General features: G+C 43.0%; 3 protein-coding genes across 3 annotated transcripts; 1 reads left to right on the plus strand and 2 right to left on the minus strand.

Moving 5' to 3' along the window:
* Positions 1-2972: 2972 nt before the first annotated feature.
* Positions 2973-10705, minus strand: tmem209 (transmembrane protein 209). The gene is made up of 15 exons (XM_080851166.1): positions 10649-10705; positions 9963-10136; positions 9819-9877; positions 9572-9703; positions 9025-9227; positions 8475-8679; positions 8014-8189; positions 7609-7680; positions 7107-7203; positions 6706-6831; positions 6264-6361; positions 5454-5568; positions 5098-5195; positions 4644-4717; positions 2973-4348 (listed from the first exon to the last, which is right to left on the minus strand). Exons 2-15 carry the CDS (start codon positions 10097-10099, stop codon positions 4294-4296), a joined length of 1647 nt encoding a protein of 548 aa, XP_080707292.1. The 5' UTR covers positions 10100-10136; positions 10649-10705; the 3' UTR covers positions 2973-4293.
* Positions 10706-12130: 1425 nt separating this feature from the next.
* On the minus strand, positions 12131-13565 carry LOC308375320 (U5 small nuclear ribonucleoprotein 40 kDa protein-like). The gene has a single exon (XM_080851401.1). It carries the CDS (start codon positions 13427-13429, stop codon positions 12386-12388), a length of 1044 nt encoding a protein of 347 aa, XP_080707527.1. The 5' UTR covers positions 13430-13565; the 3' UTR covers positions 12131-12385.
* Positions 13566-14063: 498 nt separating this feature from the next.
* Positions 14064-26190, plus strand: mcm10 (minichromosome maintenance 10 replication initiation factor; the record flags this gene model as incomplete). The annotated part of the gene is made up of 18 exons (XM_080851714.1): positions 14064-14190; positions 14357-14572; positions 15035-15538; positions 15846-16047; positions 17257-17422; positions 17649-17822; positions 19275-19391; positions 19567-19760; positions 19866-19942; positions 20293-20406; positions 20723-20840; positions 21153-21360; positions 22550-22682; positions 22940-23073; positions 23519-23632; positions 24674-24819; positions 25147-25189; positions 26107-26190. Exons 1-18 carry the CDS (start codon positions 14184-14186, stop codon positions 26188-26190), a joined length of 2751 nt encoding a protein of 916 aa, XP_080707840.1. The 5' UTR covers positions 14064-14183.
* Positions 26191-26465: the final 275 nt, after the last annotated feature.

The following is a 26465-nucleotide window of genomic DNA, read 5'->3' on the forward strand; positions in this document are numbered from 1 at the left end:
ACCCTCCGACAACAAAGAGGAACACAAGGGGCACACACAACAGCAGACCGAGGTGAGCATCTGCTTTACTTTCACAAAAAATTAAAAATAAATCTTTTTGATTTAAAAAAAGTTCATTCTGGATTTAATTTCAGTGGCAAGGGGTGCCTAAAGTACGTTTCACAGAGGAAGCAGATGCACATTGTGTGTGTGTGTGTGTGTGTGTGTGTGTGTGTGTGTGTGTGTGTGTCATTCATTCTGCTTGCTGTTTCTCTAGGATGTGACTTACTCTACTGCAGTCCATGGGAACACACTCAGATCACCACCCAAAGATACCAACACTGAGGAGACCACAGAATATTCCAGCATCAAACTAGACAATGTATGACCAACTGGAATTCACCACACACACACACGCACACGCACACGCGCACGCGCACACACACACACACACACACACATTTACTTAACACTCCTCCACGCAAATCTGTTGCATAATCAGCTACACAGATATACTGCATGTATGTATGTGTGTGTGTGTGTGTGTGTTCAACAGTCATTCTTTCTGCTTGTGTTTCTCTAGGATGTGACTTACTCTACTGTAGTCCATGGGGACACACCCAGATCACCACCCAAAGATACCAACACTGAGGAGACCACAGAATATTCCAGCATCAAACTAGACAATGTATGACCAACTGGAATTCACCACACACACACACACACACGCACACGCGCACGCGCACACACACACACACATTTACTTAACACTCCTCCACGCAAATCTGTTGCATAATCAGCTACACAGATATACTGCATGTATGTATGTGTGTGTGTGTGTGTGTGTGTGTGTGTGTTCAACAGTCATTCTTTCTGCTTGTGTTTCTCTAGGATGTGACTTACTCTACTGTAGTCCATGGGGACACACCCAGATCACCACCCAAAGATACCAACACTGAGGAGACCACAGAATATTCCAGCATCAAACTAGACAATGTATGACCAACTGGAATTTACCACACACACACACACACACACACACACACACACACACACACACACACACAAACATCATGTAAAGACAAATTTACTTGACACACCTCCACAAAAATCTGTTGTAAACCAGCTACACACAGATATACTGTGTGTGTGTGTGTATGTTAATTTTAATTTTGTGGATGTGACGTACTTCATTGTCACCCACGGAAACACAGCCAGACCACCACTCAGACAGACACGGAATATTCCCACATCAGATTCAACACAGCCAGACCAGCACGCAGACAACACACACACACATTTCGCTCAGCTAAAGCTGGCAGTTTTTTTCACACATTGAAAATCCAGAGGAAATAAGTACAAATGGCCAACAGGTACACACTGAAATAAATTCATTTTGAAACTCAAAGGCCTGCTGTACTTGAACTGGAACAGTCTTGTCATTTATTTATATTTATTATTTAGTTTTTTTTTATGTGCATTCGTTTTTTCTCTCTGAAATACCAGCGCTATACAGAATAAAGGTGGCATCAGAAGATCTTTATACAGTATATGCTTGTGTATATTGGTCAATATTTTGTAATAACAGGACAAAGAAAAAAAATGGCCACGTGTATCTGTGTACCACTAACGATGGGCTGTTAACTAATAGTGTTAGCAAGCGCATTTTTATTTTGTACTGTGGTGGACCAGCCTATTGCACTCAGCTGGGGGAGAACAAAAACATATCTGGTTCATTACAATGCAGAGGCACAACACAAGTCTTGTATGCCCTTGCATTGCATAGACATGAGAATGTGGCATTCACAGGCGAGAACAAACCTTTTTAGCCAAGCGCTATATATACAGCCGCGGAAAAAATTAAGAGACCACTTCAAAATGATCAGTTTCTCTGGTTTTACTATTTATTGGTATGTGTTAAAGTAAAATGTACATTTTAGTTTTATTCTATAACCTACTGGCAACATTCCTACCAAATTTCAAATAAAAATATTGTCATTTAGATCATTTATTTGCAGAAAAATGACAATTGGTCAAAATAGCAAAAAAGATGCAGTGTCTTCAGATCTCGAATAATGCAAAGAAAACAAGCTCATATTCATTTTTAAACTACACAATACTAATGCTTTAACTTAGGAAGAGTTCAGAAATCAATATTTGGTGGAATAACCTTGATTTAAAATCACAACTTTCATGTGTCTTGGAAAGCTCTCCACCAGTCTTTCACATTGCCGTTGGGTGACTTTATGCTACTCCTGGCGCAAGAATTCAAGCAGCTCGGCTTCTTTTCCTGGCTTGTGACCATCCATCTTCCTCTTGATCACATTTCAGGGTTTTTTTTATGGGATTCAGGTCTCGAAATTGGGCTGGCCATGACAGGGTCCTGATCTGGTGATACTCCATCCACACCTTTACTGGCCTGGCTGTGTGGTATGGAGCATTGCCCTGCTGGAAAAAACACTTCTCAGAGTTGGGGAACATTGTCAGAGCAAAAGGAAGCAAGTTTTTCTTCCGGGACAACGTTGTACTTTGCCTGGCTGAGGTTTGTAAAAGACCATAAGGATTGAAGCAAAGCGGACTGGAGGTCCCTTAGTTCGTCTTCTCTGATGAGTCCAATTTTCAGCTTTGCCCAACACATGGTCGTCTGATGGTTAGACTGAGACCTGGAGAGGCCTACAAGCCACAGAGTCTTGCACCTACTGTGAAATTGGACTCATCAGAGAAGACGAACTTAGGGACCTTAGGGTATTTCCTGTACCCAACGGGTTTCATGTCTCACATTTAGTTTAGGTACAGTAAACGGCTATAACAGACATCCGTAAGAAACTTGAGAACAACTAAAGTATGATGCCAAGGTACACAAATGATTGATTGAAAACGATAACCACTCCTAGAACAAATTGAAAGGAATGACACAGTTTTGAAAGGTCTTCCTCTGTTATTTAATAACAATTTACTGAGCTCAATACAAAAAAACACAACCATGAGATCAATACATAAAAAAACAATGACTGTATACATTCAGGGTCACCAGTCCCTGGCCCCCACCCTTTTACCCGGGTGTGAATAACAAACAGCCCTTTTACAAGAACGGCCCCCCAAACAGCCATCTCAGGTAGAGTAGACTTTGGCACATGGATAGGTTTGGTTAATCTAGTTTTATCTGATTTAATGAGTGTCTGTCCCTATACAGACACGTACAGCAAGTCACGCATGGCATAGCAACTGTGTCTGAGATAGATTTAGCACTGTAGGAAGAGCTACCGGGTCTGTGCCAAATCAGGGGCGGGTCGATTCTGGTCACAGTCACCTATGTCAGTCAAGGACCATTGGGTCTTTGCCAAATCAGGGTCAGGTCGATACAGGACACAGTCACCCGTCAGTCGAGGGCCACTGGGTCTGTGCTGGATCGGGGCCATGTGTCCCCGTCACAGTCAGTCAGAGTCAAATAGGAGCCACGTCTCCAGATCCGCCCCCAAAGCATTCAGTCAACGAAACGTAACAATAGCTGGCACTGAGCCAGATCAGGGGCAGAACAGGGCCACATCTGGCCCGGAGTCAACTGCTACATGCTGCACCAGGGCTGCTGTACAGATGCATCTGCACATTGAATGCAAGGCCAGGCCTTTTCCAATCCCACTGCTCTTAGAGAAAGAGAGAAAATCGGAGAGAGAGCGAGAGAGAGAGAGAGAGAGAAAGAGGTTGAGAGAGAGAAAGGGAGAGAGAGAGCTGCAGGCCAGAATCGAAGCAAGTGTAATACCTAAATATCAAGCCCTGACAAGTGAGACACCATTCTAATTAGAAACATTTAAAAATATAATGCACACTTATATACATTCAACCCAGTGTGGGTTCCTTAGACTTCACACACATGCATCATTATATACACGTCTGATGTTCTGAGCTACTTAAAAAAAAAAACACACATGCACGCACGCACATACAAGCGCACGTGCACACACATACAGACACGCGCGCACAAAATGGATATTTGCTGAGGTATGATAGGCAAGTCATTAGCAGGTCTTTTGTTCTTTTGAATAAGCGTTCACATTCAATAATGCCTTAAGATAACAGTGTCAGCTCATAATGTAGCAGTCATAAATACAGCACTATGAGCAACTGTTGGTGGATATGAGAGTATTACAGTACTGTTTTGTTCACAGGTGTGCATTGCCTCTCTGTGTTACTATGGTCTTTTAAATTTGCTATCAACCCCAGTGCAACACTATCCATCTTTGTGTTGGAGGAGTGGGTGTTGGCTGTCTGTCTGTGCTGTGCTTTAAAAGGTGGTGGAGGGAGGAGAAGAGAACCTCAGTCTCCAAAGATCCAGAGGATGTTGACACCAGACAAACCCAGGTTAACTCTCCTGCAAAAAAGAGGCATGCATTCATTACAATGAGGGCTGATCAGACTGAATGTCCATGATTACTAGACACGTCCACATCAAAGTTGGTAATTACAGGTTGATGAAGCCAGAACAGCACCACGTATGTGCAGCATACAGACACGACCAATCGGGTGCATTACACAGTTACAACTCTACATTGTTTTCATTCGCATAGTAATTTAAAGTCAGCGAAACGTCAGAAACACTAAGCACAACTCCATCATACTGGATGCATAAACATGTGGCTCTGGGTGCTTAAGGAAACCAGTCTTACCCCAGCATCCCCGACTCCTTGGCCTTGATGATGAAGAGGAACATGAGGACTGTGTGGAACAGGTTGTTCCGGCCCTGAGGAGGCAGACAGAAATCTAAGGGTTATACTCAACATATACATCACAACTTAGGGTTGTACTCACAATATACAATCACAATTAAGGGTTATATTCAAAATATACAATCACAACTAAGGGATATACTCAAAATAAACAAATCAAAACTAAGGGTTATACTAAAAATAAACAAATCAAAACTAAGGGTTATACTCAAAATATACACTCAAAAGCACAGGGAGAGCAAAGCCAACAGACAGACACCAATCAGACGGAAGGAAGGAAGGTAGACAGGAAGGGCAAGAGAGGCAGAGAGATAGCAAAATGGGAAAGACATGCAGATTACAAGAGGAGAAAGAGAAAAAGGCAAAACGAGAGGCGGAAAGAAGGTGCCCATACCTTAGGCAGGCTATAAACATGGCCCTGATAAATGAGCTGGTAATGGGGAGGGTTTGTGCTGCTCTGATGGATGCAGAAAAGATTCTCATTGGTCACATCTGTTTGGAGAGACAGAAAACAACCAATCACACACTGACTGACAGATTAACTGACAGAGCAAACATACGTACGATTAATACTGAACTGAGACACAGGGAACATCTTCTGGGAACTAACACACAGATACACATGAAATAGGTTACAATGCATTTCAGCCTTTTAACAGCCCTGCTTACAGGGTTACAACTAACTGACTGACTGACTGCATCGTCTCCAGCTGTGTAATATCCAAAGCAGCGTCCGAATGGGGCCCTTACCGGGTTTGTCTGGGGTCTGACTGTAGTGCTGAGAAGTGAAGGTTTTTCCATCTGGGTACTTTGGGTGAGGGGGAAGCCTGGAGTCCAGGTACGTACAGATCACATGCATCAGAACCTACAGAGGGTCAGAAGTCAGCAGTGAGTACACAGCACATGCATCAACACCTACAGACCAGTGAGAGTCAGCGCGGCTTCAACCAATCTCCCATACGATGTGCAATGCTAGAATTAGGAAACAAGCTCTAGTAATATTGAGTAGAGGTGTCACGAGAAACAATACTTTGGTACCAAGTCGATGCCAACATTTTTGAGAATGTGATGGTACTCCTTTTTAACATCCAAAGTGTTATCCTTATCCTGGGATACCATTGTTACCATTATTTAAGTTTGAGACCGCTGCCATGGCTGTTTAGCAAAATATGTTCCATAGGACGGCAATGGCTAAAGGATAACCATGTTTATTGTCTTAGCATGCCTGTGTATTTCAACTACTGCTTGCACTATGCGTGTTTTCTGTTTTCTTATGGTCATTGCATTATACATTTTCACTGGTATTGGAATCGACTACTGAATCTCTGGTATCATGACATCCCTAGTGTTAAGTATCAGTTTTATACAATGGTATTGTGTTTGGTGAAGCACTGACATTATTAATGCACTTCTTCCTCTTTGAGCTGTTATCTCCTGCACGTCTGCAGGTGTATCCTGCCAAAAAGATCTGCTGTCCTGAAGCTGACCACTATGTAGGCATGTGATATGGAGTGTGTGTGTGTGTGTGTGTGTGTGTATTTATGTGTACGTGCTGCTTACCACAGAGTCGGTGGGCAAGTCTGTGTCCCACTTCCTGTTCTTGATGTCTCCTCCCCCGTTCCAACGGAATGAACTCATGCAGCCGCTGTGAGCCAATTCTTATGAAACCAGACATTTACAGTTAAAAATGGCATTAGTCTATTTGCATTGTATAAAAATATATAGCCTAGAGTTTGCCCAAACAGTGCGAAGACATTCCCAAACAACTGTCATTCTTACAGTTCAAGATTACCGCTAAAATCTCAGGTATTAAGTCTACCCGATAACTAAATCAATTAAATAACAAAATACTGCAAAGGAACAGAAATCAAGCTTTTTTGAGTCATGAAACCATCGGGGCAAGAGGAAAACTGACTGAGGCATCAGGCTCCAGCTCCAACTTCCTACAGTCAGATCCTACAGCCAGAGAACCCCAGGAAGCTTCACCTCTAGTCTCACCCACCTTTGATGCGCTCCACGAGGTACTCCTGGTTGGGGCTCATGTCCAGGTACTGCACGATGGCAGTGAGGGTGGGGATGGCGGCGGCCTTGGTCACGGCGGCCTGTTTCAGGCTGGCTATACTTGCCTCTGTCACGGGGAAACAGACCAGATGACAATGTTTTATTCTGCTCACCTCTGTAAAAGGTTATCAGGTTTAGGTTTAACTCAAGTGCCTTTTTTTTTTTTAACAGGGAAAAAAAATATATACCTGTAAACAAAAAACAAAAAAACTAACAAAAGCATGCTGCACTTAAGTAGCAGGACATGGCATAATCATAATTTGGATTGTGATTAGCAGCAGGACAGTGGACATCAAAATAGGGACTGTGACTAGTACAGTGGACGGACACCCGAGCACTCACCTCCGATCTGTAGCTCAGGGCAGCCAATCCTCCGGAGCTGACTGCTGACAGAATCAATCTCCTTCACCAGAGGCACCAGGATGGTGTCATTAATCCACTGTCCCGAATACGCAGACACACACACACACACACACACACACAAAGACACACACACAAAGACACACACACACACACAATCACCACGTTAGAACACAGCTTGGCTCAGGACAACAAGCTTCAAACTTCTCGTCTACAGGTCCATACTGGACCCCATAGCCTGGGCAGCTAGTGAAAACAGCAGGTGTGTTTATCGGCACTTCATGCAACCTTACACGATCAGAACGAATTTGAAGGTCAAACCAAAGCTAGTTGCTCACAAAAACATACCCCAAAATCTGACCTATTCCTGCACACTGTTGCTTGAAACGGAACTGTAGCTTCTGTCCATGTTTCATTAATAGCATGTTGTGTCGTGTACTTGACAGTGTGATGGATTTTGGTGTGTGTGAATGAGTGCGCTCACATTTCTCAGTTTAGCAGTCCATGTGTCGATGCTGTCGACCACGAGGCGACTGGTAGTTATTCTAGCCCAGACCTACGGAAAAGAAAAGAAAGGAGAAAACATCATGAAATGCACATCGCAAGTAAAAGTAAAGTACCACACACAGAACTGGCTCTGTCCACACACACAGACAGACATCCGTCTTTGACCTCTAGAGAGGTGCAGTAAAGCAACAGCTACAGATTCTTTTCTGAATAGGATACATTTAAGGACATTAAACAGAAACATTTCTGCGCAGCTGCTGCTTGTGTTAAACCCCCAAGAGGCTCTCTGATGAGCATGTTTGATGCAAAATTAAGATTTGGTCCAGCTGGAATTTGTCTATACTGAGAGCCTGTGCAGCTGGGCGTAAACCCTCCTCCTCACCTCCTCGGCTGCCTGCTTGGAACCCAGGTCGGTCTCGTCCTTGCTGGCGGAGGGGGCCTGGGACCGGCAGGCCAGCTGGTACTGGAACTTGCGCAGGCTCTGGGCGTAGTCTCCCACCGAGCGGTTATAGTTCCAGAAGGTGGGGCTGTGCGATGGAGACGCCGACTCTGGGCTTCCTGTGAACGACAATATTCCAGAGACCTGCATCAGTGCGCTGCGTGGACCTCCACAGGAACATCAGAGGACAAGTAGGTACTACAAGTGCATCATTGTGTCTTTTTTATTAGTTCAATCTGTTCAAACGTTTAAGGACATTTACTCTTCCATTCTGTTTCATTTTAAGACCATCTACTATAGACTAGTGTATACAATCTGCTTTGAACAAAAGGTGGGAAACAAATAATGCCCAACTTAATGAGGAAGGTAGCAACATTAATTGTTGCTGTAATGAGTTGCCTGACCCAGTTGGCTGCGGTGGCTTTTCTCTTCCTCGGAGCGCAGGAATCTCTCCAGGCCCTTCAGGTCGTCTATGTAGTCCTCCTTCCCCCCAGGGGAGTTGAAGACGGAGGGAGAGGTGCGGTAGCGGGCCCTCAGGTTAGAGCCCTCAGCGGGGCCCAGGCTGCTGGGGTAGGGGGGCGAGCCTGAGGACGGACTGTAGTTCAACACCTAGCAGATTGATTTGAAAAAATTTAATTAAAAACATGATACAACAACAACAGCCCATTTTTAGCACCACGCATCAACAACAACAAAATTATGGAAAGAGCCAGTAGATTAACAGACATGGGGAGGTGGGCTACAGGTCTATAGACTTTTGACCCTATTCCAGCTGGCAGCTTGTTTTCAAACAAATAAACACATTATTCAGTTATAAGGACACCGTTAAGATATATGGGGGGAACAAAAAAGGCACAAAAAGGAAGCAAAAAGGTCCACAAAAGCTTTAACATTTTGTGTGTAAGGAACCCAAATGATGACATATTATTGCATCGTCCATGAGTGAAGCCCTACCTTTCCGACGAGAAAGCCCGGGGGGGAGGGGCTGTTTAGAGGAGGGCTGAAGCCTGGCACACAGCTAGTGGAGAACTTGGGGCTGGCACTGGCCTGGCGCGAGGGGCTGAAGCTGAGCACATTCTGCCCCTGCAGGGGAGAGGACGGGGTGGTGGCGGGGGTCTCCTTCTTCTCTGGCTTCAGAGGAGGCGAGGCTTTGATGCCTAGAGATTGACAAGGCAGGGGAGGGCATTAGATGGATGCACAGGGGAGCTGAGAGTGGGTGTGCCACATGATGTTTAACAAACTCTTGGCAGTTTGTTGACAGTTTTCCCAGATGATAGGCCTAATAACAATATTTACTTTGAACATTTATACTTTCATACAGCTGAGCTAAACATTTAAATTGCACAGGCTGAGAACATTTTCAATACCGTATGTGGACGTTTTAATATACCTGTCTCAAACAACAATCCAGAAAATGCAACATGGATGCTACTATAAACAGGTGAAAGATGTAAACAACAGTACTATGCTTAGGGCAAGTTCAGTCTCTTATCGTGCTTACCAGAGTTGCTGAGCCCTAGGAGACGATGCTGCTCAGGCGAGACCACGATTGAGGAGGGAGCCATGGTGTACTTAAAGTATTTCCAGAAATCAAAGAGGGCGTTGAGGCTAAATAAAACTGCCAAGGCAAGCTCTGTGAGACACAACACAGAAAGTGGAGTAAGTGAACAATCCGATATACACAAGCATTTCACAAAAACTAACAACAACAAAATGCAATGATTTCAGTGACATAAATATTCACTCACCGATGTACCAGACAAACCAGTAAGTAATATTGAGGTAACGGCTGAGCAGTTTTCCTGACCTGTTACAACAGAGAAGTAAATCAGTTCCTTTACAAAAACAAAACTAATTTAAAAGTGTCTGAAGCGATTGACGGCACATCTTACATTTCAGTGTAGATCATCCCGGCGAGCGATACGTTGAGGACAGCCCACGCGAGGACCACCTGTCTCTCCTGTTCCTCCCTTCTCATCCTCATCGTCCTATCGATGAGGTTCGACATGCCATTCTTTGACGGAGTCATGCTACCATAGCCAGTAATTGTGTCACGATTACTAAACCTAGGGCACAAATACAAAGCGTAGGGGTTTAACATTTAATGTAACAAAACTATAGGGCTAGGACTATTTTTGATATGTCAATACGTGTGCTATCTAACTATCTAGAAAGTTTGCTGGTTGACTGGCGGACTGCTGTCACACGTGTCAATAAACAAACAGGTTAGAATCAGCAACGGCGTCGAGGACTTCTAAATCATTACAAACGATAATACGATACCTAGAATAATACAATATGATACCAGACACGCCAAAAGCACGAAAGCTGGCAACCTCGACAAAAATAAACCTATTGCTAGGAGTACATTACATTGACATAACTGGAATGGCCAATCATGCACTGGGAGCTAGCTTACTACCTTGCTACATGGCTAGCGGGTAACTAGTCCCATCTAGCTCCGTATCATTGCTAAAAAAAATGTTTGCTCTCTACCTGACAACAGAAACGATCTGAACTTCAAGGAAATACAAATTCAAAAATATTTAACATAAAATCATAGGAACAGACAACATACTCTTGGATAAACACCGGTATTAGATTTCCCACTCAAATTTGACTAACAGAAGCAGCCCATTTTGAAAAGTACTTCCGGGTGAGATGAATAAGATCCGCCCTTTAAGTTTATCCGTAAGTACATTATACGCATAGACATCTATATATGTCTACTATGATTATACGTATCAAGTGGTCCACGACTTTAAATAACACATATTATTCACAATACAGGCATAACAAACTTGCATTATCTTTTAATTTGTATTTAGTTTATTTGATTTTGTTCACAACAGTGCGAGGATTTTGTAGACACCCTAGGCATTTTTATACAGATGTCATGTAGGAAATCATCTACATTATTCTCTGATTTATATATGCTTGTGCACATTTGGAGTGTTTCATATTGCCAAATAACTAACGTGCTCTGTTATTATTGTATCGTAATTGCTTGATTTGTTCAGTTTCTTATAGTTACTTTACTTGCATTTTCAAAACCCCTGTTTCAGTGCCTTGGGAACTGAATGTATTCATTAAATCAGACATATCATAAGGGATGACTCACACCCCAATGCCAGCCTCTTCACTCTTTTGCCTTTGGAGTCTCAATTCAAGGAATGAGAGACTTAGGAGGAGTTTTTACCCACAGGCAGTGGACTATTGACCTCAAATGTAGTTACTCACTAAGTTTTATAAATTCAGCACTCTTTCCTAATTTAATTTTGCACAGTGTGGTGCGTAGACCATTTTTAATATATTTCACTACATGTATGTGATAAATAAAGCACTTGAACACTTGAATGTGTACATGGAATCGTAAACTGGCTCTTAAGTTGCATTCCAATCAAATATGATCATTGATTCTTTTTTTTTGTTCGGCCCTATGTAAAGCGTCTTTGAGTGCATAGAAAACTATATAAGTCTAAGGTATTGTTATTATTATTAGGTGTTCTAGTTGTTTTGTCAGGATCTTAGCTCACAATGATATCAAAGATAATGAAGCAGTGGACACTCCAGCCAGGCAGTTACTTACAATAAGACGATTAAGTTGAGAGTATCACTAGACATATGTGATCGATTCATAGGCCACATATGGTGATATTCATCAAAGAGATCATGGAGAAGGCTGGAGCTTAGAGCAATGGTACTAGGAACCGAAGATGACAAAACATGCCTGTCTGCATAGCTACATTATTGTAAGGAGACGTCTGGAGCTCAGCTCAAACTTTGATATCAGGGAAACACAGGAGCATCGACTGCAGAGGGATCATTTAATCATGACAGCCTAAGTATCAGGCCTTTATTTTCCTCCTACTGAAAGCTTTCACAATTAATGTGATGGAGTAGTGGCATCCCTTCAAGCTGAGAATCATTAACCTTTATGTCCTTGTGATATTATTGAGATTGAGTGGAAATCAGTCGTAACCCTAGTTGAAGCCCGACACCACAGATCAACTGGTGGGAGTAATACACCTTTGCCAATGTCAAAAGAAAAACAAAAGAGGACATTTCTAAGACTTTTTATTCTTTTTTTCTGTTACAGTTTATATACAAACCTTGAAAAACATCCAACCCTTATTGGCTCAATTAAAAAAACACAAAACTAAAAATGAGACTGGAAAACTCTGTCATTCCCTCATATGCACACAAGCAATCACCACAAACATCCTATTAATGGCGTGAACAGCACATAGGACCTATGGCCTGCTGACAGTACTGCCTGACGTTTCTCTGCACCATTTCATAGAAAGTTATCAGTCTATTGGATCTCTCCAATGTACAGCCGTTTGTCACTGGCACAAGACAGAATGATGGGCTCTTCTGGGTGGAAGCTGACCTCGTTGACAGACCCTGCGTGACCGGGCAGTTTATAAAGAATTCGACGAGACGTGGTGTCCCAGACGTACACAAATCTATCCGCAGAACCGGCTGCTATCTTACTGCCGTCGGGGGACCAGGCGCACCGCAGAAGGTTCTTTTCATAGTTGTGAACGTTGCCCTGGAAGATTTTCACACATCTCTCCTTGGGAGCGAATGGTCTGATGTCCCATACTCGCACGGTGTTGTCCATGGAGTTGGAGAGCAGGTAGGATCCCTCTGAGCTCAAGTTAAGTCCAGTCACAGAGTCCCCATGCCCTTGCATGCTGTAGATCAACTTATTCTGTCTCAGGTCCCATACCTTAATTTCATTATCAATGCCTCCAGACATGATCTGGTCGCTGGTGTCATTGAAAGTGACGCTGAGTACTTGGTAGGTGTTCTGAAACGTGTGGACAGATGCCTTCTTTCTGATGTCCCACAGCTTGACGGTACCGTCGTCGCTGCCAGTGCAGACCAGCTGAGGGCCACGGCGTGCAGGGAAGCAGGAGTTCACGAAGGAGGTATGGCCTTTCAGACGCTTCACCCGTTCGCCCGTTTCTGCGTCCCAGACACATACGGTCTTGTCCGTACTGGCAGAGAAAAGTAGGCTCCCATCAGTATTGTACTGAAGTTCCATCACCGCTCCACTATGGCCCTTCAGAGTAGCGTAGTTCTCACACTCTCCATAGACGTTCCACATCAAGATGAGGCGGTCATAGCCAGACGAGGCTAAAGTGGCTCCATTGGGATGGAATTTGCAGCAGTACACCTCACCCTCATGTCCTGCCAAAAGCATTATCGGGGACAGGAGACTGGAAGTTCGAGGAGGTCCTGTGGTCATCAGCTGCTGGGACTGTGCAGCGGCCACAAGTTCGTTCCTGGGCCTCTTCGCAACCGTCGGCACTAATGCCATCTCAGCAGCACGTTTCATGGGTTCAATCATGACTACAGAAATAAAATAAAAACGTCGATGGTGTTAGCTGGTCTTCTGTTTGGATGCTTCCAGACGTCTTTGGTGGATCAAAGCCTAAACAAATAACGTTACAATGCCCGTGAAAGTACTAATCACAAACAAAACCGCCACCATGCACACAACAGACTTACTTCCTGTTTCCGGTTGAGCGGGATGTTCTCTAAGGTCCTGAAGGGGGGGATGTAAAAAGATGCCTGTTTTGGATAAATAGAAGAAAAATTACTTTAGGGATAAAAAATGGACTGTGTTAAAATGCTAATACAAACATAGTATAAGTAAATATGTCAGTTTTGTTATTAATGTTCAAAACCTTCACAATGGAAAATAAAATGTTGATTTCTGTATAGATTTATAAAGGGGGACCTATATTTAAATGAGGTATGATTACGTTGCTTCTGTTTAACATTTGTGGCGCCACTTTGCAATGTACTCTCTGGTCAGGTAGTTACAGGTTGGAGGTCTGGAAATCTTTCTAAACTTTTGAAACATTAAATATTGGTCATTAATGTTTTCGTGGATAAATAGTCTGCTTAGTAAGCTAGCTATTGGTAGCACCAAAACCTAAATACTGGAATCACTCCGCTGACGTTGCATGTCGTGTCGGATCGCTGATTTGTTATCTAGCCAGTCGAATCACTTGGTCAAAAGTGTAAACCATCGACAAATAAAGGAACCGGACTTTGATTAAATTATAGCTCAGAGATAACGACAGCGATCAGTCGAAATGGCCGGTAAGTGTTTGAGGATATGTTTACCAAAGTAAACCTAGCTACATATAACATTTGAACGTAACAATTTCAGTGATCCAACAAATCTAGGTTTGATCAAATATACATTTTTATTCTTGAGTGATCATGAAGTCGCTCACACCATTTACTGTCAACCCTTGTTGTGTAGACGACGACGACAACCTTGACCTGCTGCTCTCCATGTTCGATGGGAGTTCGGAAGAGGAGAAGACAACAGGCGGGGGTGACGACTTGGACGACCTGTTTGATCAGGATGAAGATGATGGTGATGGTTATGTGGAGCCAGAGGAAGAGGAAAACGAAGAGAACGAAGAACCGGACAAAGAGGAAGACTCCCATAACAGATCACAGGAGGATTTGGAAGGTGGGACTTTTAGACATGTCTTTTTATTGAGGATGGCGTTAGCTACCACTTTTGTTTTGTCATCTGATTAAATTGCCATGTATGCAATTTCACCTGTCTGATATGGTCATGGGCAACCTCTGATAAAGATAATGCAGTGTTTCATGATTTGTCACAGACGTGTGGAATGCATCCAAACCCAAACCTGTATACACTGTATTTCATTGTATGAGTATTAACATTATAACAGCATATCAGTGTGTGAATAGATGCTGCAGTTGTAAAACAGAAATATACACTAATTTGTCACTGAAATGTTCCATGTACATTAAGCACCGAAATGTCAACATAATTCATTTGAAGGGATATGACTGTATTTTGATGATTTTTCAGATCCCTCTGTGTTTTGTATGACGGAAAGAATTAGTTTGTTTGTGTGTTTGTGCGGATGTGTGTATAAATCTCTGCCCTTGCTGAATGCAGCCGAGTTGCGGAGCATGAAGGAGAAGATGCAGAAGCTCCAGGAGCAGCTGTTGTCTTCTCAGGGCGGGGGTGTCAAAAGCCCCCCTTCAAAACCAAAAAAGAGCTCCAGTACCTCCACATCTAAACCAAAAGGAGCCTCCACATCCTCATCCACAAACAGGGCTGCCAGCGCCTCCACATCTAAACCAACGGGAGCCTCCACATCCTCATCTTCAAACAGGGCTGCCAGCGCCTCCACATCTAAACCAACAGGAGCCGCCACATCCCCATCTACAAATAGGACTGCCAGCACCTCCAGATCTAAACCAAAAGAAGCCTCCACATCCCCATCTACAAACAGGGCTGCCAGCGCCTCCACATCTAAACCAACGGGAGCCTCCACATCCCCATCTACAAACAGGGCTGCCAGTAGCTCTCCCCCAGCCCAGAACACCACTAGACCATCTCCACCTACCACTGCTGGGTCTAGCAAAAAGCCAAGGGCAGCACATCAGGCGAAAGCAGGTACTATTCCGTCCACAACCGCTCTGGCAATGCTTAACCCTGGTAGGGTGTTGAAGTTGGTAGGAAAGCTTCTTGTTATATATATTTCTTTTTTAGTCTCTGCAGTCTTCTTCATGTTCTGTTTCTGACTCAAAGGCTCGTTCCTAGTGACCATCCTGGCCACTGTATTCCTTGTGTATGTAACTACTGTATTGTCAGAATAGAGGAACAAAGTGGGCTAACAGACTAATATAATTTTTGTAACATTCAAAGTGCTATTCTTGCAGCCACAGATTTACAGAATAATTTTTCAATGGTGTCCCAACAGTGTCCTCGCAGATTCAAAGCCCACCAAGCAAGGGTGGGATTAACAGCCTCTTCCAACCATCAGGAAATACGAGCAAGACCAGTACCACACTGAAGTCACCACCCCCCTCAGGAAGTGGCCAGCTACCTGCACGCCAGGCAACACCCCGACCTGCTGTCAACCAGGACGTTCCCGTTGAGAAGTTCTCAGGCCTCAGATTACGGTAGGTGTGTCTCCTAATCGAAACTGCATCTCAGTGACTTTGGGATTTGTCTCCTTTGCACAGTAGCTGCACTTGTTGTGAAATGGTTTGGTCATGACATGAGACAAACTCAAGAATTTGTTGAATTGATTGAAAATAATCTGCTATCATCAAAATGCAGGAGGTTTCTTTGGATGCTGATATTTTCCAAAAAAGAATCTCAAAAATGTGACTCTTGTCGCTTCTTCGTTTTATTTATTTTTAACTACACCAGCATTTCCTCCATGATTATACACATATGCTAGCCTGGATACCAGCCCAAACCCCGCCCACAAAAAATTTTGTCAGGGAGATTTGGTCTGGCTCTGGGTTAATTGGGAGATAGTTTCATCGGTAGGATCAAACCGGACCAATCAAATTGGCAGGGCGGGCTTTATACGTTGATGGACAGATACCAACGCTTGAGTTGAATTAACCGGTAGATTCGAACTCCGACCAAGATGGCCGCGTCTCGGGTGCTTAGTGGGGAATATTTTATGTGAATTAAGCTATCTACACGACTTTTTAATGTCTACATTGACTCGGTTAGTTGTGCATGTGCAACACGAATGTTACAGAGTATTGTTTGTCTTAACTAAAGTTCTCTAGACCATTATTGTTATATCATTGCTAACGTGTACACAAAAAACCCATCGAAATAAACTGTAGCTTGTAGCCTTAATGCTAATTAATTAACGTGAGCAGGCATATCTCAGCAGACATTGACAGCGCATTCATTTTGAAAGAGGAACAGAGAAACGCGATTAAGGCATTTGTCATTGAAAAGATGTTTTTGCCGTCCTTCCTAGGGATCAGGTAAAAGTTTAATCTATCAGATGGTAATAGGCTACTACGTTGCTCTGATTGGTTCTAGGTATCCAATTCAGCGAATAGGCATTTTCTTTCCTGGTTCGTTGAAACACGCCCCATAATCACAGCCCAAAGGTCCGGTATCAGACTCATATTCTGACTAGAATCATGAGTATGACATCGTCAGGCTACACATATGCAGTATGAGGCTTGGTGTGTTAGGAGAGAAAACATACTAATAGACAATAAATCAAAGCTGGTGCTTGAAGGTCCTTGTCTGCTCTCTGTACAAGAAATGAAAGTCTGAAACTCCTCGATCTTACTATCTGACCACATCTTCTGTCAAAATGAAACTCAATCTTTGCCATTTCATCCCAACAGGAAACCCCGGATCTCCTCCTTAGAAATCGAGAACAAAATGTCGGGCCGTAGGATGATCCAGCTCTCAACGTTGCCTGATAAGCTTGCCCGTGAGAAGCTGGAGGACAGCGACTGGGTGACCTTTGCTGTGTTGGTGAACAAGATAACACCGCAGAGCAAGAACAATGTGGGTTGACTCAGAACTGAGTTGTGTGAAAGCATTTTTTTATCTGCATGAAGTGTCTGTGGCGTACTGTCTCTAAACTTGTCAGAATTCTTAATCCCATCATGTTGGTTCATGAAGTGAAAAATGTCATTGCATTTGCAAAGCATTTATTTTTAAACCTTTCAGATTGTGTTTTTTTTTTTTCTCCTGAATGACATTTCCTCTGTTTTCATCTAATTTTAATCAGGGCAAGACTTTCAGCATCTGGAAGCTGAATGACCTCCATAACCTGGAAGTGTATGTTTCTTTTTTCCTGTTTGGGAACGTGCACACAGAACTTTGGAAAACTGACACAGGCACTGTCATTGGGATCCTGAACCCAAACCCCATGAAGAACAAAGAGGGCTCCAACTCCAATGAGGTGTGTGTCTCTGCAACACAGTGTGTAGAGGAAGGTGCTATTAATACCAAGATAGTCAAAGGCCAAATTGACAAATACTGACAAAAAGTAAACGCCTGAACTGTAAGTCACTTTGGATAAACACACCTATGAAATGATTACATTTAAAAGTGTGGAGGTGTGTGTGTGTGTGTGTGTGTGTGTATATATATATATATATTAGGGCTGTCAGCGTTAACGCGTTAATCTATGAGATTAATGTGACCGCGATTAACGCGTTAAGATATTTTAATGCCGTTAACGCAACTTTGTTTACTTCCGGTGGGCGGAATTAATTTACACTTCAAAGAGGAGTTTTATTTTGACACACGCACACAGTTCCCTGGATGGTCTGAGTTCGTGCCCCCCTCCTTCTCCCGCTCTAACGTTACTCTTCTCCCTGTCACCTCTTCTTTCCCTGTTTCAAATCTTTTATGGAAGAGGTTTGCTATCTATTTTCAACCCTGACATGCTAGGTCTCGCTAGCATTTATGCTAACATGTTAGCTGGGCTAACTAGCTACCTGTGTGGGGCATGACCGTGTTTCTAGCATTCTCTGGAGGGGGGAGGTTGGAAAACTCAGAAGCCAGAGCCGAACAGCTAATTAATTTAGGTGTCGTTGGTGTTTTACAGAAGTCACAACAAAGAACAACCGGCCATTAATGTTTTGTCCGAACCAGAGTCTGAAGCAGTCAATGTCACAACTGTTCAAAACTAATCACATATTTACGTTTTTTATGAATAGCCTGCCTTTATTGAACTCGGACAGCAACAGATAAATGCACTTGTTCACACAAACAAGCACAAGAGCATGAAATCAAATTATTCACATTGCAAGAACGGAATGAAATAGCCTACACATTACACACGACCGGCATCTGCCAAGCCTTCACGTTGTATGCTACAACGGAGGAGGCACAACAAACGAGAGAATCTTTTTCTTTCTTGCGGCAACGATTGTTATAAAACTACCATCATGGTCCAACCATCGAAGTCTAATCCATGTTGTTGTGGAGAACAGCCTCATTAGAATCTGCATCGACAACGTAGCAGAAATATCTTTACAGTAGATCTCTTCGTTTATCCCTCTCCTGATGACATTTTCTTTTAAACTTCCCATGATGCTTTGCCGATAGCAATCGCGTTGTCACAAAAGTTTTTTCAACATTGTCTAAAATACACGCTGTCTGGAGTGATTACTAGTTTAAAAATAATAATAATAATAATAATTTAATCGCGATTAATCTAGATTAATGAATTTCAAAATGTGAGATTAATTAGTTCATTTTTTTTAATCTATTGACAGCCCTAATATATATATATATATATATATATATATATATATATATATATATATATATATATATATCTGTCTAGTATATCATTGGGAGGGGTCCCGTCTTTGATATTTCTGTTGTTCTTCTTTTAACCCAGGTCGCTCTAACGATAGACCACCCTCAGAAGGTCCTCCTGCTGGGAGAGGCCATGGATTTTGGAACCTGCAAGGCCATGAAGAAGAACGGCGACCCGTGCACACAACTCGTCAACATGGTGTGTTAGTGGTGCATCCTCCTGTTGCTGTAGTTTAAGTATAATAATAACCATGGGTATCATCGTATCTTTATTAATAACTTTAATTTCAAATGTTTTGTACCGTGTTCAAAAGTCAGGATATGATATGACTGAGTCTTGACGTTCATATGCATGTGTGTGTTTGTGTTTGTAGGAGCGGTGTCAATACTGTCAGTACCACGTCCAAGCCCAGTACAAGAAGTTGAGCTCCAAGAGGTCGGAGATTCAGTCAGGTTTTACAGGGACAGCCCCTAAGCGTGGAAAGGGGCGAGGAAGTCTGAGAGATAGGCTCTGTCAGGGCGACTTCCACTATGGCGGCATGTCCTCATTGGCCTGCGCTCCCAATGTGTGAGTTTCCCCACTCTTATCCTGCCTACAAAGACCCTAAGATATGTAAGACAACATTTTAAAGTGTAAAGTGTGTCTGTGTGTTTCTGTCTGTCTGTGCTTCAGTAATGGCTCACAACCTAAGAAACCTGCCCAGTCTACACTGACCAACATTGTTCTCAGAGGCCCAGCAAATGGATTAGGTAAGTGTGTGTGTGTTTGTGTGTGTGTGTGTGTGTGTGTGTGTGTGTACTGACATTTGTGTATGTTTGTGTATATTGGGCTTAGGTTGGCTCAGTTAAAGTGTACTTCTGTTAATTAAGCAGTTATTTAATTTTAGAATTTCAATACAGCATTTTTCCCCTGTAATCTCATTACATGACTAGGGAAAAATAATTAAATATACATTTAATCCTGACTCTTTAATACTAAAAATAATTGTGTAGGAATTGTTTAATTTAGTAGTAAGTACCTAATAAGTACCCACCTACAATTACAGGTGAGCTGTGCCTGCTTTCTTCCCTTACATAAACATTTCGCTTGTCTTTTTCAGCGCTTAAGTCCAGTGAGGTGACTGGTTGCACGGAGGATTTTAAAGGCTTGATGTCACTGCCAACACCAGGGGCCATCAACATCAAGAAACACTTAGACAAGGCCAAGATTACAGGTATTATAGTATTGTATAGTATAGATAATCCAAATATTAATAAATAATAAGCATATTATAGCAATAATAATACACCACATTTAAATAGCGCTTTTTAAGTTTTCACACGTTATATATTGCTTTCCATTGTGGACCATTGTCTCAAGAGATCAGTGTTGAATTTGTAGTTTATGAATGTGAACTCACTCTGTCTGTGTGTGTGTGTGTGTGTGTGTGTGTGTGTGTGTGTGTGTGTGTGTGTGTGTGTGTGTGTGTGTGTGTGTGTGTGTGTGTGTGTGTGTGTGTGTGTGTGTGTGTGTGTGTGTGTGTTTCTCAGCTCCTGGAGAAGCACCTGTTCAGTCCATCTCTGCAACTGATCTCCTGAAGCAGCAGAAGGCAATGCAACGGGAGAGAATGGTCAACCGACAGAAGAGGGCGCAGGAGATCCAGCAGAGGTGTGTGTGTGGGTGTAACTGAGTAAATGTCTGTGTGTTTACCAAAGAGTTGTACACCAAGACATTAAAAGTATTGTTCTGATCATCTGGTGTGTTCATGAAGCTAATTGAAGTAAATGAACCAGAAGTTTAAATCTACTACACAGGGATGGAGCACATATTTTCACTTCATGTTTTTTTTTGGACGTCATTAGAATCCTGTGAGATTCTGTTAATGCGATCATCACAACGTTTAAAATATTTTCAATTTACAATTCGAACATTCATTTCTGTTTATGTTTGTTTGTTTGTTTGTTTGTTTGCATGAATCAGAATGTTGCAGGGTAGTGGAAAGGCTACACCCCCTGCCAGACCTCTATCAAATGGAACACCGGTCCTGTCACAAAAAACCCACCCCCCACCACCGCCCCACCTCTCTGACCCGACCACACCCACTCTGGGGCGGGGCCTTAGTGAAGGGGACGACATCCTGTTTGACCTGTCTCCACCCCCTCTCGCTAAGAGCCTATCATCTGCAAAGGTAAAGCATTCTCTGCTCATGCTCGATAGCCTTGCTCGTATAAGTCCTTATGGGCCGGACTTGCCATTTGTCAGCCATCTTGGTTGCTTCATCCATACAAGATCAAGTTCCTACCTAAATGAATGGAGAGAGACACATAACCCCATTTACTTAAAGGAGCAGTCCATGCGCATCCTAATCCATGTCACTTTTGTTTGAATGCATGACGATTTTCCTGGCTTTGTAAATGGTATACAAAAACAGTTGCTCAGAGAGAGCCATATCCTATGTTTAGCATTACGGACTCCTCCCTTCCTTTTTTCCGTACTGGTCTGTCACCGCCTGTTAAATCTTTGGTAACTGTGCCAGGTGGAGAGATGAAAGACCATAATCAGATCTGATTTATACTGAACGGCTGTGGTCGCATTTCAATCGGCAATGCAATCACTGGTCACTCGAAAACAGGGCTCTGTAATCAGCATCACAGACCAACAGACAAGAATAGAAGTGTGCTGTATTCTCAAGGTTTATAAAACAGGAACAAGAACAGGAACATATCATGTTGATTCATGCTTGTAAAGTCAGTGTGTTCAATATACCTTCTAATGTTGTTAAATCAGTACCTAACAAGTGGACTAAGGCACCTTCATTTAGCAACATTGTGATAAAACAAAATTACTTTGCTCAACACATTTAGATCCAACCATGGACTGGGCTGCCAGTCTTGTTCACTCCATGTCGGCATGGATGCAGGTGTTAAGTGAATTCAACAGCACATTACCTTTCGCCACACTTTTAAAGATATTTACATTGTCTGTGGCCAGTCAAACACTTCAATTATACAGCAATTATTACAGTGTAATGATTAAGTATAGTATAACCGACTCAGGAAGAAGGAGTTGGAGCACATTGCTGCTTTGTGCGATCATTCCTGTGGTTTTGGATTATCTTACTGCAAAATGTCTCTGTGCTATTATTTATACTTTAGAAAGAAAAGAGAATGTGTTGTATGCAATTGTAAATGTAGCATTACATTATTGCAAGGGCTATTTCTTCTACTTGTTGAATCTACATTTTAAGCAGGATCTGTGGTTCCTGACCATCAAACCTAAAGGTTTCCTACAGATGCACAATTTAGATACGCAGCCTTGACTTGTCCAAGAGCCTACAGGAACCCTTTTGTGAATATTTCTCCTAATTCTGCATTCAGATGGCGGCTCTTCGGAAGCTCCACGCCAAAGGAGCGACCATCACCAAAGCCGACCCCAACGCTGTGAAGCGCAAACGTGCCAGTGGCAGCGATATCGCTGCTCGCGTGGAGAAAAACCAAAGCTCGCCCGAGGGTAGGTGTGACTGTTCAGCAGCCAATCAGAACCCTTGGTGGCTGTGCGTTGGTGGCTCCTGTGTTTTGTTGCACTGTTATGTATCGTGAAAAACGGTGGAACATTTTGGGCTGTAAATAGCCTATTGGTAGGGTCCACTGCCGTTTCTGTGGGCTCATTTGTGTGATTGACAGTTGCTCATTTGTGTGATTGACAGTTGTTAATTTCTGTGATTGATGGTTGCTCATTTCTGTGATTGATGGTTGCTCCTCTAACAGGTGATAAATCAGCTGCAGGAGAGGGGGAGGAGCCAGCCCAGAAGAAGAAGCGGGCTCAGATGGATTATATCCAATCAGAGGAGTTCCAGCGCATCCTGAATGCCAAGTCCCAGTTCACCTGGCTGATGGGAGAGGTTAGGGACTGGACCTGTCTGTCTGTCTGTCTGTCTGTCTGTCTGTCTGTCTGTCTGTCTGTCTGTCTGTCTGTCTGTCTGTCTGTCTGTCTGTCTCTGTTTTTGGATAATGTTATAACATTGTCCTTCAGTACATGGGGGCGGGGGGCATAGTGCATGTATCTGAGTGTTCATATGTTGGTTGTGTATGATTGAATGTGCTTGTGTGAATGAGAGTTTCCTTACACAAAGGTCATACAGGAATATGGGTAATAATTAATAATCCGAGATAATACTGATCTGTCATGACATAAGGAAGGCCTATTATAAACCACTGCCATGTGTGTTCTTGCATGACTGCATCTGTATGTGCATGTCTGTTAGATGGTGACACTAAATGGTCATATGAGGCAGAGACACGTGTTTGTGTGTATGTGTGTGTGTAATCATATCTCTCTCTCATTAGATGGAGGTGAAGGCCATGCAGGACTACTTTGAGCCGCTGGTGCAGAAGGAGCAGATGGAGGAGAAGATGAAGAGCATCAAAGAGCAGAAGTGCAGAGCAGTCACCTGTAAATCGGTGAGTCATCAAACTGTGGTTTATTTCACAGATCTGCTACCAAACTGTGGATTATCAGTGAGCCAACGATCGGTGATGTATCTGACCTTAGAGCATAACTGTTAATTAGAGAAACTCATTCAATTCTAGACTATCTGAGTCACGAAATGTATTTTACTGATCAGCCTCAACCTGCAACTTAATTACTCAATGACCCATCACTCTTCCTATAATCTATGGACACTTGGTCACCAAAGCTGGTTTATTTCACTGATTAGTCTTCAGGTTGCAACTAATTTTGATCAGTGAGCCAATACTCTTGTGATTTATCATATTTAATTGTAGAAACTGGAAATAGATTGGAATATTTGAGCATTAAGTTAAATTAACACTTTGCATCAATTTTACACTTTTTGATGTATGGTTTTATAGGCAGCTAGTTTTGGTATCATCCTCAAATTAATTTATGCCCTATGTAGTTCTATGTACCGGGCTGGAACACCCTGCAAAAATGGTAGAAAAGCTTATACAGCATGACATTGCCAGCTATACTGTCAAAATATACCAGTTAGTGTGTTGACAACTGGGCTGTTGGTGGTGTTTGCAAGGTTTTTGCATACCTTTAAGGTAGTTAGCTTGCTAGTTTTGGAACAAAACTCCGTATTGCTGCTTTAAATTAAAACAGTGGAGTGGAAAGTGGTGGAGTCTGTGTCTGTACTCCACAAAGGCCCAGCACTCCTCCTACACCACTGCTGAATCTGCAGTCCCGAGGACCCTGTGAAAATTAGAGCCAACTGTGGAGAATTAGGTTCTCAACTGAAACCTGTGGGAGTGTAGCTCTCAACAGTCCCTGCTTTTAATCATCTTTGAGCATTCTACTGTCCATATCACTGCACGGCTAAAGGTGTGTGTGTGTGAGAGAGACTGAGAGACGTGTTTGAATCATGTTTAAGGGATTAACGCAGCTGTTAAAATTGTCCTTCATGAATGTTTATATTTTGAATTGTCGAAGTCTCTAATATAGAAGTTAAATATGTATTTGTGTGTGTGTGTCACCAACAGTGCAAGTACACACACTTTAAGCCTGCGGACCGGTGCGTACAGGAAAACCACGACTACCACTGGCATGATGCCCACAAGCGCTTCTTCAAGTGCCCGTGTGGCCAGCGTAAGATCAGCCTGGCGCGGATACCCAACATGGCATGCAGGTGAGGAAGAGGAGGGTGGCGAGGAGGGTTGGCTAAGATGTTTTATTAAATGATCATGATGTCAACAACTAGTTTTCTTTACTGAAGGATCCTCAAACTGCTGCCTTAACCTCAGTTCCCTTTTAAAGCTCCAAATGACTTGTACCAGCTGCCGTTCATGGTGCCTGTTGGACTCAGTGTTGTAATGAAATAGTGGTGTCGCAAGGTTTTTCTTTAACCGCGGGCGCCTGTGGGTGGTCTGGTGGAACCCGCAGACAGAAATTCGGCACTGCTTACTGTGTCGTTTTAAGGAAGAACCTGCTTTTGATTGTTTTGTTTCATTTTCAGCACCTGTGGTCAGTTTAAATGGGAGAGGGATGGCATGTTAAAGGTGAGTGTCGTGTTTTCTGTGTTCCTCTGACTGCATTTTATTAACAAGTTCTGTTTTGGTTGTTAAAGTAACACAATGCAACAATTATACTTCAGGATTAGGGTTAGGATAAGCAGTTTAACCTTAAAATAACAGCTTGAAAAAAATTGGCCATTGCCATACCAGGGTCCATAGGCATATAACTTCGTTCTGTAGTTTTGCCTGTGTCCGCCCGACTTTCTACTGTCTGCCGGACTAGTAAGTAGCTTATTTGCCGTCTTGCTTTGTCTTGTGTTGCACTTGCTTGATGTTTGACTGTGTAAGGACAGTTGTTGAGTAACTAATTTGTCATAATGTCAAAGTCAGCGCATTTCAAGAGATTTAGTTAGTTTTAGCTGCTAGCATACCGTAAGCGTATAGCTATTGATCTGTTGTGCTGCTTTAACTGTGTCTTTCCTAATATGTTTTAAGTAAATGATCATGATGTCAACAACTAGTTTTCTGTACTGAAGCATCAGCAAACTGCTGTCTTAACCCCAGTTCCTTTTAAAACTCCAAATGACTTATACTTGTTCTCATTCCCTCTCCTAAGCCTTAAATGGGCTCTGTATGCTTGCTGTTCTACTTGTTGTCCCTTCCATATTCTCCACCCAGTTTCCTTTCCCCCCCCCCCCCCCCCCCCCCCTCATACTTGTAGTTTGCATTCTGACATTGACTTGTATTCCTGACGTGCTCACATTTCCACATCCCCTCTGTGTTCTGTGCTCAGAGCCGGTTCTACATTCTACTCCTGCTCTATGTTCTGACCTTCCTCCTCTGTAGATCTTCGCTCTGGTCCGTGTTCCCTCATCTGTTCTATGTTCCGTCCCTGCTCTTTATTCTGTATTGCGAGCGTGTTCCGTCCCCTGAGCGTGTTCTTCATGTGTGTCCCTCCACAGGAGAAGAAGGGGCCAAAGATCGGAGGGGAGCTTCTCTTGACCCGCGGGGAGGAACAGCCCAAGTTCCTCGGCAGCATGAAATAAGGCGCCGTGCGCCCCTTTCCATACACAGGTACAACTTTCAGACAGGCACCCACCAGACGGCTGGATTGACCAGCGCAAATCTGTGGAACCGTAGCGACCAAAACCTGCCCTCATAAGCACAACATTCAGCTCCTCAACGGACTCCAGAGGTGAGCAACAACCAGTGGTTGCCAGACTATTGTCCACATTATGGACACGACCTCCACAACATGAATCTGGCATCTGAAACTGTGGTGGCCGGATTGTGTCCACACATTAATACAGTATTTAGTCAT

This window comes from Sprattus sprattus (genome assembly GCF_963457725.1).
Source record: "Sprattus sprattus genome assembly, chromosome: 14".
Taxonomy (NCBI): Eukaryota; Metazoa; Chordata; class Actinopteri; order Clupeiformes; family Clupeidae; genus Sprattus; species Sprattus sprattus.

What these genes read in the sequence shown, in the direction of transcription:
- LOC308375320 (XM_080851401.1), bottom strand. Translation starts at nt 13,429, where the DNA reads ATGATTGAACCCATGAAACGTGCTGCTGAGATGGCATTAGTGCCGACG.
- tmem209 (XM_080851166.1), bottom strand. Translation starts at nt 10,099, where the DNA reads ATGACTCCGTCAAAGAATGGCATGTCGAACCTCATCGATAGGACGATG. An exon ending in AAGCCACCGCAGCCAACTGG is followed by an intron (nt 8,190 to 8,474) that starts GTCAGGCAACTC and finishes TGTCGTTCACAG; the next exon opens with GAAGCCCAGAGTCGGCGTCT. An exon ending in CCAAGCAGGCAGCCGAGGAG is followed by an intron (nt 7,681 to 8,013) that starts GTGAGGAGGAGG and finishes TCTTTTCCGTAG; the next exon opens with GTCTGGGCTAGAATAACTAC.